We start from the raw sequence: 14,974 nt of genomic DNA on the forward strand, positions 1-14,974 counted from the left end.
AGCAAGGAGAGACCACTCAAGACAGGCGTGTGGATTTTTCTGATAGTTTGTGGGAGAAGCAGCTCTTTGCAAACAACCCTCGCCCAGGACTGACACTTTACACTTTGTTCCTTTAGTTTTACACCTTGGATTGCGTTGTGCAAGCCTCCATATTAATCAACCAGTGCTTAACCAATTGACTTGATAAGTATTTGAGTATTACCATGTGTACAATTTCAGATTACTTTGCTAACTTAGGATTTGCTGCAACAAAGAACAAGACAGATGTGATCCTCTCCCTCAGAGAGCTTACAGTTTACTGAGAGAGACAGAAGGTAAATAACAAAAAAAGCATTATGCAGAATAATTACAGATTATGATAAATGTTATGGGTACAACAAGGTGGATACAGACATGGGGAATAATCTGGGAGGTTAGTCAGCAAAGGCCTCTACGCGAAAGAGCTCGCCTGATGATGGAGGAGGAATCAGCCATGCAATGAGCCGGGAGTGAATCACATGGCAGAAGGGAAAGAGCTGGCCGGTGCTGGGCACAGAGAGGGGGGCAGTGTGGGCACAGCACAGAGTGGGAGTGGGGCAGGGCACAGGGTGAGGATGTAAAGGCAGGAAGTGCCATAGCCCTCAGAGTTAGAAGCCCGAATTTTGTTCTCCTTTCATGGGAATCCAATGACGTGTTTTACCTAAGGAAGTGACACTGTTCGATTTATAATTTTACAAGGATAATCCAGATGCTATGCGTGGTACCTGTGGGGTAGGGTAAGAACGGAAGCTGGAAGTGAGGGGGTCTGGTAGGAGGTTACTCAGTGGTCTAGTTGAGAGGTGGGAGAAGGATTGTGGCAGTAGAGACAGAAAAGTGAACAGTTTAGACACAATGTGAAGGGAGGACCCATGGGATTTTTTGATGGTAATGGATAAGTGGCCCAAGGGACCCAGTGTCGTACCAGGGCTTGGGGCTCCAGTGACAGTGAACGGTGCTCCTGTTAACTGGGTGGGCAGTCGGCAGGCAGGCTGGTGGAGGCAGGGCTGGGAGGTCTTGGGAGGTCTTGCTCCTGCCCTCAAACACACCACCAATACTTTGAAAGAAACCTGGGCAGCACATGAAAAGATGCTCAACGTCGCTCCTCATCAGGGAAATACAAATCAAAACCACACTCAGATATCACCTCACGCCAGTCAGCGTGGCCAAAATGAACAAATCAGGAGACTATAGATGCTGGAGAGGATGTGGAGAAATGGGAGCCCTCTTGCACTGTTGGTGGGAAGGCAAATTGGTGCAGCCACTCTGGAAAACAGTGTGGAGGTTCCTCAAAAAATTAAAAATAGACCTACCCTATGACCCAGCAATAGCACTGCTAGGAATTTACCCAAGGGATACAGGAGTACTGATGCATAAGGGCACTTGTACCCCAATGTTTATAGCAGCACTCTCAACAATAGCCAAATTATGGAAAGAGCCTAAATGCCCATCAACTGATGAATGGATAAAGAAATTGTGGTTTATATACACAATGGAATACTACGTGGCAATGAGAAAGAATGAAATATGGCCTTTTGTAGCAACGTGGATGGAACTGGAGAGTGTGATGCTAGGTGAAATAAGCCATACAGAGAAAGACAGGTACCATATGGTTTCACTCTTATGTGGATCCTGAGAAACTTGACAGAAGTACATGGGGGAGGGGAAGAAAAAACAAAGAGGTTAGAGTGGGAGAGAGCCAAAGCATAAGAGACTGTTAAAAACTGAGAACAAACTGAGGGTTGATGGGGGTGGGAGGGAGGGGAGGGTGGGTGATGGGTATTGAGGAGGGCACCTTTTGGGATGAGCACTGGATGTTGTGTGGAAACCAATTTGACAATAAACTTCATATATTGAAAAAAAAAAAAAAAAAGGAAACCTGGGCAGTTCAATGAAACCAAGTTGGTGACAACTCCATGTCAGGGGTATTTGCAGCTGAGAGAAGGATGGAGAGCATGACCACCCTGGAAGGAGTGAGGGTGATGCGGAGCCTCTGGAGCAGGAGCAGGTGGCAGGGGTGGGGCACGTGGGTTCCTCCCATCACATGTGTGCCCGACCGCACGCCCTCACTGGAGGGACACCAGGCCCTGCAACTTCCCCACGTCAGTCTCCCTTGGGACCGTTTTGTTGTTATTTGCACTTCAGATGCACAAAATCACCTATCAAATATTCCAAACACAGAACAAAATATGCCAAGAATTTCTAAAAACATTGATCAAGACATACTGTTTAAAGGTAAAAGTCTACCTTGAAGCTTTGATTTTTTTTTTAATATTTATTTATTTCTGAGAGACAGAGTGTGAGCAGGGCAGAGGCAGAGACAGAAGGAGACACAGAATCCGAAGCAGGCTCCAGGCTCTGAGCGGTCAGCACAGAGCCCGATGCGTGGCTTGAACCCACAAACCGTGAGACCATGACCTAAGCCGACGTTGGATGCTTAACGGACTGAGCCACCCAGGCACCCCTGAAGCTTTGATTTCTTTTAAAAAAGCAGAGATTAGTCACACACTGTTAAATGTTGTCAAATGAACAAATGGGTGGGAGAAATGAAGATGTATTTAATTTGAAATCATTTTATTTTAATAATTTAAAAATATTTGAGCTCTCTTCCTAACTGCTGATTCTTCTTTTATTTTTACTATCAGTCACATAGTCAAGTCCAGTCTAGACAAAGTTCACTCAATTCACATACTGTCAATAATAGAATGTCCCTGCCTTTCTATGTGATAAGGACGCCTCTGACTGTCACATGGGTATGCTCCCCACGTGTGTTTCTATCAGAGGAAAGGATGAGAAGGACCTCATGCTCTCACCTGGTGTCCAGGAAGATGTATCTGGAAGACAGTGGGGGGTAAATTTAGTCAGGGATCTGAAGTTAACTTGTCCCTGTGATACTTTGTTGCTCAGACTGTAATACTGAGCTCTCCTGGAGCTTTCTGAAGACAACAGGCCAATGGTTTCCTCCAGTTAAAAACTTTCTCTTTATTTAAATGCATGGCATCTAAAATCACCACCATTAAGGTTCCCCCAAGTTGTAAATGTGTTTAACCCAGAGAAGACAGACCAAGCGGGCTGCATTTTGGCGGGGGGGGGGGGGGGGGAGCAGTTGTCCCCACTTGCTAACATTCCAAATGCCACTGGAAAGACCTGAAAAGACAGTGATCTGTCTTAAATCTGATCACTTAAAGCAAGTGATTTTGGACTATATCTCAGGGGAGATGCTGAATGCTTATTGAGAAGGTGACAACAAAACGATGGGTTTCTTTCATTCTTTTTTGTTGTTGTTGTTGTTCTTCCAAAAAAAAAAAAAATAGTAACTTGAACCTCAAAGCTGAAACTTGAGGCATAGCCCCATTGGTCATTTTATGTGCCAGAATGTGGATGCCACAGGAGGCTGGTTCACGTTAGATTTTAGAAAGGAGGGCACAGGTTTTGAGGCTCAGAATGAATTTCCAGATAACGTTAGCAGGATCCAAATGTTGAATCCCCAAACTTTTAACTGATGGCGGATGACTTACACTGAAGTATTCTTTTTTTTTTAAATTATATTAAAAAAATTGTTTTAGAGACAGAGCACGCAAGCAGGAGAGAGGGGCAGAGGAAGAGAGAGAGACAATCTCAAGCAGTCTCCACGCCTGCATGGAGCCCAGTGCAAGGCTTGATCCCATGACCCTGGGATCATGACCTGAGCAGAAATCAAGAGTCAGATGTTCAACCAACTGAACCACACAGGTGCCCCTGAAATATTCTTTTTTATGCTTCACATTTGATTTGTCAGACTATTTAACCAGACCAAGTCATGACTAAAATTCCTATTTGAATAAACATTTAGTTTATCATAAATTTGTTTTCATAATATATTAAAATACTATTTGTTTCCCCAAAAAAATAAAGCCTGAAATCTCATTAAATAGAAAGAGCTAGTTTTACAGAAATACACAAGATAATAGCAGTTTGGTGAAATTACGAAGTGTTTGAGCAGGAAGCCCTTTTCTACACAATTTAATTTTCATAACATAGCTTTTTTTTTTTTTTTTTAAGATTTAAGATTAGGAATCTTTCTCCCAGTTAGGATTTGTAGATGTGCTTCTGAGTTACAATGAACAGGTAAACAAGCCCACAGATTTGTCACTTAAAGAGAACCTTCCTGGTACTTGAGGAGTTGGCTCCCTTACTGAGGTCTGTTCTCTGTACAATGCAAAAGCGAAACAGGTTCTCCCACCCACTGACTTCCCCTGGGGATTTCTGGGGGGAATTCTGGGATTTGCGATGCCCTTTAAAACACCAAACTTGAGCCTCACTATCCAGTCGAGGAAGGTTACAAAAGACGCAGGAGTCTTCTCCAGAGATTAGTTGCTAGTTTAAAACAATGCTGGATTTGAAAAAAAGTCCCTCAGGCACCAATGGATTAATCTCGCCGTTTCTCTATTGAGATAAATGAAAGGAGAAGAAATGCCCGCAGCACTATTTTTTCAAAGGATCCTCAAAAAACAAACATTGGTGCAAATGTCAAGATGTATAAAAGGGAAGAAATATGTTGGGACCTTCCAAAACAAAATAACTTCCCTACTTATTTTGGCCGTGTGTTTCTATTCTTTTCAGACTTGAGCAAGATTGTTCACATGTTAGAAATATTTCCTTGTGGATTTGTCTCAGAAGATTCACACACCAGCCTGCTTCTCCCTGGCCACCTGATGGGCTGGAATGTGCTAAGAGGATGGAAATTAATATTTAAAGGAGGCCCAAACAAATGTAAATGAGAAAGAAATCGACCTCATAATAATATTTAGTATTTTCAAATCCCCAAATAAATAATATAGAATGTCTATCAATTTATTGTTATTTTAAATTTTTTAATATTTATTATTTATTTTTGAGAGAGAGAGAGAGAGAGCGAGCACAGGGGAGGGGCAGAGAGAGACAGAGACACAGAATTCGAAGCAGGCTCCAGGCTCCGAGCTGTCAGCACAGAGCCCGACGTGGGGCTTGAACTCACAGAGCATGAGATCATGACCTGAGCCGAAGTCGGACGCTTAACCGACTGAGCCACCCAGGTGCCCCAATTTATTGTAATTTTTTAATAATGTGATTGATAATATAGGGAGTACAGATATTTAAACAAATTTTAAACAGGAGAGAGGTATCCTGAGTGTATCTTTGAGAGCTGTGAGAAATCAGGAAGGAAACATGATTTTAGAATTAATCCATGTGATGGTTTTGTGTTCTCTTCTTCACCAGATGTGTGACCTCAACCATAACCTGATATCCATGATCTTCCATCAGTCAATGTAGGCCTTCTGAGTCCTATGGCAAAAGAGCGTTTGCCCTCGGTGACAGAAGTTCTTTTCCTAAGAAGCTTTGTGATTCATTTATGGCTCAGTGACGAATAAGAGACTCTTACTGAGTCGGTTGGCCTCAAACGCACCGCCCAGCTTAACTTTCTATCATTCTAAGAGGACTCTGAATTTGAAACCGCTCCAGTAACTTTCCAATTGGAGAAGAGCAGGATGCGGAGAGCAATTAGCATCTTATTAAGCAGCCCAATGAGCAGGCACTGCCCTAGGTGTGTTTTATTTGACATTTCATTTAGTGGTTGCAGCAACTCTACAACGTAGGATTATGATCATCCTCATTTTGCAGAAGAAAGAGAATAAACACATTTCTCGACATCACACCAACACTGTTAGGTAGCTTCCAAGTCTGCCTTCTGAGTCCACTCAATTTGCAATAAGCATCCTTTACCCTCTATCCGTAATATGAGGATAATGGAAAACCAGTCTTGCTTTTATAAACAATAGTAATGAAAAATCCTAAGTCTGGAGAGCTCAAGTTCCTGGGTTTACTTTCACCAAACTTGGACAATTTTGGGCAGTAATTATCAAAGCCAGATTATTTTCAAAACTGTAACTATTATAAATAAAATTCAAACGTAAAACTAGAAATTAAAATTTAAGTTCTGCTTTAAAATTGTGAAGCCAACAAGAAGAAAAGGCACTTTCATAGTTTTACCCATTTTTAAGACACTGATAAGTCCTACAGAGTTTGTAGACATAAATGAAAGATCAGGTTAGTTGCTATCTTGCTATAATTGCTTTTTACACAAAGTACTTGTTAACGTCTGCCTTTAAAAAAGCAGAATATTGATATACAATGTGATCATTTATTTTTTACCCATAATGATTTTAGGTAGTAATATCATTTCTAGTCTGTATGGATTTATTGAATTATATCTTCGCTTTCTTTATTGTTTTTTAATAACTACACAAGGCAATTTGCTACCTATTTTTGAGGCACATAAGTAAGTCATTTGCTATAACTGAGAACTGTCTTCCCTGATGCCTTTGTGATTACCATTCTCAAAATAACTGATTTCAATTCACCCCAGTTTTGCAGGTGAAAGTTCTTGCCCAACTTCTGAGTAAAAACATTTGCTAGTTGTGTCTCTTGTGTCAAATGTCCAGACTAAGTCTTTTCAATATTTTTTCCTTTGCAAATTTCATCTTTCAATTACCAAATCAATTACTTTTTAAATCAACGTCACTGAAACTCACATAACAAAGTACAGTGTTAGAACAGAGCAACATTCTGAAACAGATCTGGGGACAGTGACGAGCTGTCTAACTTGCTCTCATACATGGAGTGAGATCTGATGTGTTCCCTGCTGCTCCTGAAACTCTTTCTACTAAAACACATAGATAAAAATTAACATAAATTTTCCTCATTATTTTTACCTTTTTCCAATTCTTATACTTTTCCAAAGGGGTGTGTGTGTGTGTGTGTGTGTGTGTGTGTGTATTCCCCCCAACCCTCCGCCCCGGATTGCTTTAAAATAATGATCAAAGCATGCTCTGAACACAATTCTTCTCTGAAGAGCAAAGTACACAGACCAGAAAGCTTCCCTTCAGGAAGGAATTACTTTTTTTCTCCTAAAACTACCAGGTGCTACTTCTCTAAATATTTTGTATTGACTAAGGTATCTAGACAACGGGCCACAATATAATGAATTTAAAAGGTTAACCATCAGAGATAATATTAGATGAGAGTAAAAAGAACACTGGGTTGGGGTGAATGCCTCACGAATGGCAGTCTTCACACTCCTTGAACTGCCTCCTGGTGGCCAAGGTGTGGAGGAGACTGCCTACCCAACAGAACTACACCGGGGGAGGGAGGGTTGTGCAAAGTAACTGTGAACATTTAAGCCAAGCTCTGCAGAGTGTAAGTGCTATGCACATTTCACTTCTCCACAACTTAGTAAGGGTCAAGGCTCTCAGAAATCAAAGAAGGAAGAAGGATGCAGGACGTCAGATTTACCAATTCTTCATTTTCAAACTCCGAGTTATACTGTGCTCCTTCTTCAGTCACGGGTTTCTGAACGATGTTCCTGCAGACGAGCCAGATGGTCAGACTAGCAATGAACATCCCGATATCAGGCACAAACACTCTGATCCCATTGCCGGCATCAGCTCCCTTTAAGCTACGGAGGGAAAAAAAAAGAGGGAGGAAATTTAGTTGTTTTTCTATTTCTATGGTTACACTATCTTAAAGTATTTCTGAATCTTCTTAATGAATTTTAAAAAAGGGATCCTCAGTTTCTGCCTAGAAGGGACTGGAAAGCTTTCCCTCCATCTCAGAATCTTATATAATGTACTAAGATTCAGGAATGTTCCACGATTTCACTGGAGTTTCTGAAATACTGTAAAGGATTCTAACCCAATTCTCACTCCTAAAACATGCTAATGATCCATATTGTTATTAAATAAGCCACATGTGCAGCACAGATACAGGTGTCTGCAATCTAGCTGAAGCACATACTAGCAGCTGGGAGATAGTTTACCTTAGACGTAAATCAAAGCTAGAGAAAAATAGAGAAAATGTTAAAGCAGTCCTTGAATGCAGGACCTCTTCATTATTTTGAATACTTAGTTGATTTTGTTTTCATACTGTTTCAAGAAAGGTAGATCTAATATGTTTCTTCCTTCAACCTTGGAGAATGGACAGTGAACTTAGAATTGGAAGATTTGAGTTCAAGTGTAATGCCTGACACTGACAAACTGTATTCACTGGGGGGTTTCCCGTGGCCAATGCATTCCTTCTCCATGCCAAAGGGATACTACTCTTTGCCTTCTTTATAGAAGTCAAATGAAAGTGATTCAATGTTTATCAGAGATAAACTTGTTTAGGAACTAAGCACGTGATCAAATACATACTGTATTCATTTATATTGTATGCATTATATATTTTGATAAAAACATAAAATGGGGGGCGCCTGCGTGGCTCAGTTGGTTAAGTGTCTGACTTTGGCTCAGATCATGATCTCACGGTTCATGAGTTCGAGCCCCACATCAGGCTCTGTGCTGACAGCTCAGACCCTGGAGCCTGCTTCAGATTCTGTGTCTCCCTCTCTCTCTGCCCCTCCCCCACTCATGCTCTGTTTCTCTCTCTCTCAAAAAGAGACATTAAAAAAAACATAAAATATAATAAAAAGCAAGACCCCCATTGCCTAGAAATGACCGCTGTTAACATTTTGGTAAATGAAAGCACTGTTAATAATATCTACTACAACTGAGCAATTGCTCTGTATTAAGAGCTTGGTATATAGTATTTCATCCAACCAACCACCATATGGAGATAGGTATTATTATTTATCCTCCTTTTACATATGAAAACAACAACAACAACAACAACTAAGTCTCCAAAAGGTAAACATACTTCCCTCAAGTCAACACAGATAGAGAGAGAACAGAAGTATACTCAAGCTCCCTTTAAGACCAGATTTTATGTTCTCAACTACTGGGTTCTCGCATGTATATCTGCGTGGCTTTTCCTTCCAGTTTTCCTCTGTTTCTAGATATACATAGTGATGGTTTACAACACTAAGTTCATACTATGTTTTGAAAATGATTAGCTCCTGTAATAGATCATTAATAGTTTTTCAACTCACTGATTATTTAAAAAAATTTCTTTCTTTAACATTTATTTATTTTTGACACAGAGAGAGACAGAGCATGAACATGGGGAGGGTCAGAGAGAGAGGGAGACAGAGAATCTGAAACAGGCTCCAAGCTCCGAGCTGTCAGCACAGAGACCGGCACGGGGCTTGACCTCACGGACCGCGAGATCATGACCTGAGCCGAAGTTGGACGCTTAAACGACTGATCCACCCAGGCGCCCATCAACTCACTGATTATTTTTAAACATCACCATGTTCATGATCTGACAGCATTTAACTATTCTACTACTGCTGTACATTTAGAATGTTTCCATTTATTTGTCACTGTAGCATATGTAAAAGTTAAGTGTTAATTACCTAAAGAATCTTCCCATCTAGGATCTTCCAGGAAAAAAAAAAAAAAATCCTCACATCTTCTTTTTAAAGAATGGTCCGGAATAGGGCATGCCCCACATAAGCTTCTTTTTTTTTATACATGGCTCTAAACCCTTCTGAATAGAGAAGCATGAGTAGTTAAGAGATCTCTTTACCTCCATAAATGAAACAGACATGATTGTGGCAGAGGTATTTAAAAATGGCAAATCCCTTTCATTGGGGGGAAGGGTAAGAGGATTTAATTAAGAAAACTTCACCCCAAAGGAAACTTACAGCATGAGATCTAATGATTGATTTTATCTAAGGAAAAAGGGAGAGGTTTGTTGTATACTTTAAAAGTGATCAAACAGTGCAAACAAGAATAAGAATAAAAAGAAAGAAGAAAGAAGGAGAAAGAAGGGGTCCAGGGGAGAGACCAGGAAACAAGGCCAGGCTCCAGGGGCTGTTTGGTGCTGTGCGGGGCTAAGTTCCAGAGACCCACCAGTCCTAATCAGGGGGCTTGGGGGAATAGATTATTATAGCTCTTTCCCGGGAAACACGTTGACTGTGGCATTTTATGAAGAGCACCAACCAAGCGGAGTTGAGAGGAAAAGAATTCTTAAAGGAAAGGTAACAAGGATTCTAGGTCTGGCCTCAGCTGCTTCTTGCCTCACAGCACAGAGACCGGGAAGCCAGAGCAGAGCCTTATGCCTTTCCCACCTGTGGACTGCATTAAGTTCCCAGTCTGCAGTCACTTTGAGGCAACAGTCTCAGCTTTGTGTTTCTTGGTCCCCGAAGACACATTTCATAGCATACATACATCACGGGAGGAGATGAATGCTGTTTGCAAAAGCAATCACTCCACTCACTGTGATAGAATTCAGCTACTGGATCCAGGATTGGGCTGTGATCCCGATTTGCAATGAAATCATTCAGCCACAGAGGTGCTAACCTATTAACTACTACTCTTGGCTTGATGAGTTAGCAAAGCAGTGCATTCATACAACCGTTGAAGAAACAATGAAACTTCTGAAGAATCTGAAGAGCATGTACAACGAACAGGTCACAGTCTAATTGATATGTCATTTGGGGATCGTCTCATCAATCAAGTTTCCTTCTTCATTGTTTGGACAATGTAGTGGACCAGTGTCTACTAAAGTACGCTAATCAGAATGTTAGTCCCCAGAAATGCTGTGAATTGAATATAATAAGACGAAATAAAAGAAAACAAAGTGGTCAAATAAGTGTCAGAAAATCACAGTGCATATTACTGTAGTAGAGAACTTGATAAGTTATGCAGCAAAACAAGAAATTTGAGTTTACCTCCTTCTCTGTTTTTATCTTATTTTATTTCTCCTTCCCTTCCCCTATGTTCATCTGTTTTGTTTCTTAAATTCCACACATCAGTGAAATCATAGTGTATTCGTCTTTCTTCAACTGACTTATTTCAAATGAGCATAATACATTCTAGTTCCATCTACATGGTTGCAAATGGAAAGACTTCATTATTTTTGATGGCTGAGTAATATTCCATTGTATTCCTGAAATCAATACTACACTATATGTTAACTAACTTGAATTTAAATAAAGCCTTGGAAGAAAAAAATTGATTTAGTTAAGACTCTGTTTCCCAAATTTATTTGACCAAAAATCATTTCTTAAAAGTTTTATCTAATACCTATTACATTTTACTGAGCTGGTGTTCATGGAACAGGACAGGTCTTAGGAAATGTTGGGTTACAGTCTGCTTATTGGTCTAGATTTTTGGTTGAAATTAATAGATACTTTGGAAACTACCCTAATGCGTAGCTAATCCTTATAAATTCGATTTTTAATAGGTCTCAAATGAGTTTAGAAGAGGGTGGCATCTCAGTCCCTTCTCACATCCAATTGTCCAACCATCCATCCATTGACTCCGTAAGTCATTGAAATTATGCAGCTGGAAGATAACTAGAAATAGTCCAGTCCTCCTCATCTTACAGACTGGAAGCCAACAAGGGGAAAGGTTAAATGACTGGCTCAACTTCTCACCTAGGGGCAGAGCACTTCTGTTCCAAGCTGTCTGGTGAGTACAGCCACCCCTCACTGCACCTGTCCTTGCTCGGATAGTCCGGCACCTGTCTTCCACCTAGTGCAACAGGCTCCTTTCCCCACACTGCTCAGAAAACGCCCTGTCGAGGGTCACCAGTGATCTCCCAGCTATAAGGCCCAAATGACCCATTCTAATTCTTACCCTACTCCACCTCTGTGCTGCACCTGACAAGCAAGATCAGCTCTTGCTGCCCTCAAATCTACTCGGTGTTCTCGCCTCTCTTTTCCAGTTACCTACCTACCCATGGATGTTCTTGAAATCTCACACTGCTGGGAAATCCCACTCAGAAACACGGGGTGGGTTGTGCCCACCAGACTCTTCTTTTCTGCTCAAATACTGATGAGTCTGCAAGGTTCTACTCTTCACTTAATTCTCTTTTAATTCTACATGGTAGACCTGAATGATGTATCTATTCCCCAGGCTCCAGTCGGCACCAACATGACGACTTACAAATCTACATACTCTACATAGTCAGACACACAAACAGATACCCATTTTCCTACCAGATATCTCCACTTCCACAGCTTTTAAAACTAAATGCTATCTCTATTCCAAAATCTGTCCTTCCAGTGATATTCCTCACCTTGAAAAACGGTGCTGTTATCCATCCAGCAGCCAAGAGAGAACCTGGACCCTACCACTCTCTCACTGGAAACCTGGAGGTTCTGTCTCCATACTGTCTCTCTTACTGCCATTTTATTCCCACAGCTCAGTTCTGCTCCTCGATTACTGGAATAGCATCCTTACTATTTTGTTTCAGGTTGTCCTCTCTGCCAGTCAGGTCTCCATATTGCTACCAGAGCTTAATTTTTAGAAGCATAAGGTCGAGCATGTCAACTGTGATGCCTACAGGAAAGGTCCATATCGCTGAGTGTGACATATGAGGCCTTCTGTGTTCCGGGCCTGGCTGCCCTAACTCTTGCTATGATTTCCTTGTACCTCAAATTCCATCCATCTTGAACGCAAGCACCAGAATCTGCAAGCGTTTTCCCCTATGAGCTACTGTGCAATCATTTCCCACAGGCAACAGTGGCCTTTCTTCCATGACACTTTTATATTCTGTTCACCTCTCAAACCCACTTCCCACATCTCCACTGTGAACCCCTTCCATCCCCCTTCCTTGGCCACTCCCTCCTTTAGAAGCCTGACATACCTTGCACATACTCAATCATAAAATGTTTAACATTTTATGTCACTTGATTATTTACCAAAGGAGGGCTTCCTATCTACTTCCTCTCTGTATCTATATATAGAGATACATATATATCTATACATATATATATATACATACATATACATATATATGTATATATATGCATGCACGTGTGTATATATATATGTATAGGTATGTATGTGCATATATGCATGAATGTATCTATGTATCTATATATATACATATATATCTATATATATACATACATACATATACATATGTATCTATATATATACATATATACCTATATATGTACATATCTATCTATTTATATATACATATATACATATACTCTCTCTATATATATACATATGCATATACATGGTACAATGTACACACTGAATAAAAGCTGGCAGAATAAATGTTATCTCCAAATATTTACACTTTGCTTTGTACCACAGCAGTTTGTGCAAAGTACCGCTGAGGCATTAGACGAGATATTTTAGTTCATTTAGATAATTTCACTCAGGAAAAATAAAATACAAACCCAGACAGGAAGAAATGTCTCTTTGTCTGGGACTAGCTAGAGATCAGAAGCCCATGAGTAGTCTCAGTTACTTGGACACAAAGATGTAATTGTCAAAACTGGAAAATATAAGCCATGAAATATATACATGTGGTTTCGTCCAATACAAACGTTGGAGAAAACATTTCTAGAACAAGAGATAGGAAGTGCATCTAATGAACGTTAAATGGCTCAGTTTGGCAGAATTTGTCATTTGTTCATTTAAAAAAATATTTTTTAAGCATCTATCATGTGCCAAGTACTAGCCTGGCAATTGACTGTTGGTTTTATGAAGGTAGGTAAGGGGCATGATAAAGTCAGAGAGATGGGTTAAGGCTGGGCCCAGGGCTTGGACTTTTGGCAAAGAACCCACATAACCAGAACTACTGAAGGATTTAGAACAAAGGAGGAACATAATCACCAAGGAAACTGCGAGATCGCAGGAGAGATTGTGATTTGGTTGCAGGAAGTGGGACATGGAAGCCGTGTTTTCATGGCGGGTGTGATGTGTAGTGCAGAGGCGATATTTCATGCTGGAAGTCCCATGAAATTTGTGCCTGAGAGAGAAATCATGGCTGAAGGGGTAGTTTTGAGAGTTTTCTTCCATGTGTGTTGGCTAAAGGCAATAGAATAAATTAGGTTGTCCACAGACGGGGCACTATTGTATAGAGTACATTTTTGTATAAGGCCCTCTAAACTAATTATAAGTATACATACAGGGCATTTAACAAAAAAGCAAATAGTATTTCAAATAAATTCTACATTTGAAATCAGGCTAACCATGTTTTGTGTAGAACGATTGTAATAAATTAACGAGATGAATATATACATTTCCCTACAAAATGTTACCTTAGATAGTGTTGCTTTCCGGGCATACAATGATACTTTTCATATAAAAAAGCATACACTAAACTGCTTAAAACACCATATTCTCTTAAAAAGACAAACATTTTCTTTCCAATCGTGCTATAGTCACATTGATCTTATTTGTTGAGAATGATTTTACCTCTTGACAAGGAATTGAGGGGGCGCCTGGGTGGCTCAGTCAGTTAAGTGTCTGACTTCAGCTCAGATCATGATCTTGTGAGTTTGAGCCCCGCGTCAGGCTCTGTGCTGACAGCTCAGAGCCTGGAGCCTGCTTCGGATTCCGTATCTCCCTCTCTCTCTACCCTTCTGCCACTCACACTCTGTCTCTGTCTCTCAAACCAAACCAAAACAAACCAAACCAAAACAAAACAAAAACACGTTAACAAAAATTAAAAAAAAAAGCAAAGCAAAGGAATTGAGGAAGCTGAAAATTGGGAATAACCTGCATATCCTTCAAGAGGAAAATGAATTGGTTAAATTAGTATGCCTCCACAAAATAAAATACTATAAATGAATAAACTAGAGCAAAAGTGTGTGCGATGGATCTAAATAGGGATATATCATCTCACGAACATAACGTGGAACAAAAAAGAAGAAGAAGCAAAAGTACAGAATACAGATCACTTAGGGATCCGTGCATAAAGAATGACATGAAAATGACAAATACTTATTTCTGGGCAGGTAAGAGGGGTATCATAAGCTATTATATAAATACCAATAATCAAATATTGGTAATGCTCAAGGTCTTAAACTGGTTGAAAGCTAGTTGGGAGGTACAAAAGTTTATCTTTAATTCTTCACATTATTTTTAAAAGTTGGAACAGTCATACTGCCTAAAATTCCTTGTGTAGAACATATGTGAAAAACATGAAGGCCATTATCTTGGCTGGAAAAGATAGTGACTTTTATTGAGGTAAAACTGCTACATAACATATCAATTTCAGGTGTACAATAAGTTGATATTTGTACATACTACAA

General features: G+C 40.2%; 1 protein-coding gene across 18 annotated transcripts in view; it reads right to left on the bottom strand.

Annotated features, from left to right (window-relative positions):
* PIEZO2 (piezo type mechanosensitive ion channel component 2) overlaps positions 1 to 14,974 on the bottom strand; it is a 472,860-nt gene that overhangs the window by 202,323 nt on the left and 255,563 nt on the right. For all 18 annotated transcript variants that reach the window (XM_045458723.1, XM_045458719.1, XM_045458722.1 and 15 more), the window contains exon 5: positions 7,327 to 7,489. In XM_045458723.1, coding sequence (XP_045314679.1) covers positions 7,327 to 7,489 — 163 coding nt within the window. The remainder of the gene's footprint in view (positions 1 to 7,326; positions 7,490 to 14,974) is intronic.

This window comes from Leopardus geoffroyi, chromosome D3, assembly GCF_018350155.1.
Source record: "Leopardus geoffroyi isolate Oge1 chromosome D3, O.geoffroyi_Oge1_pat1.0, whole genome shotgun sequence".
NCBI lineage: Eukaryota > Metazoa > Chordata > Mammalia > Carnivora > Felidae > Leopardus > Leopardus geoffroyi.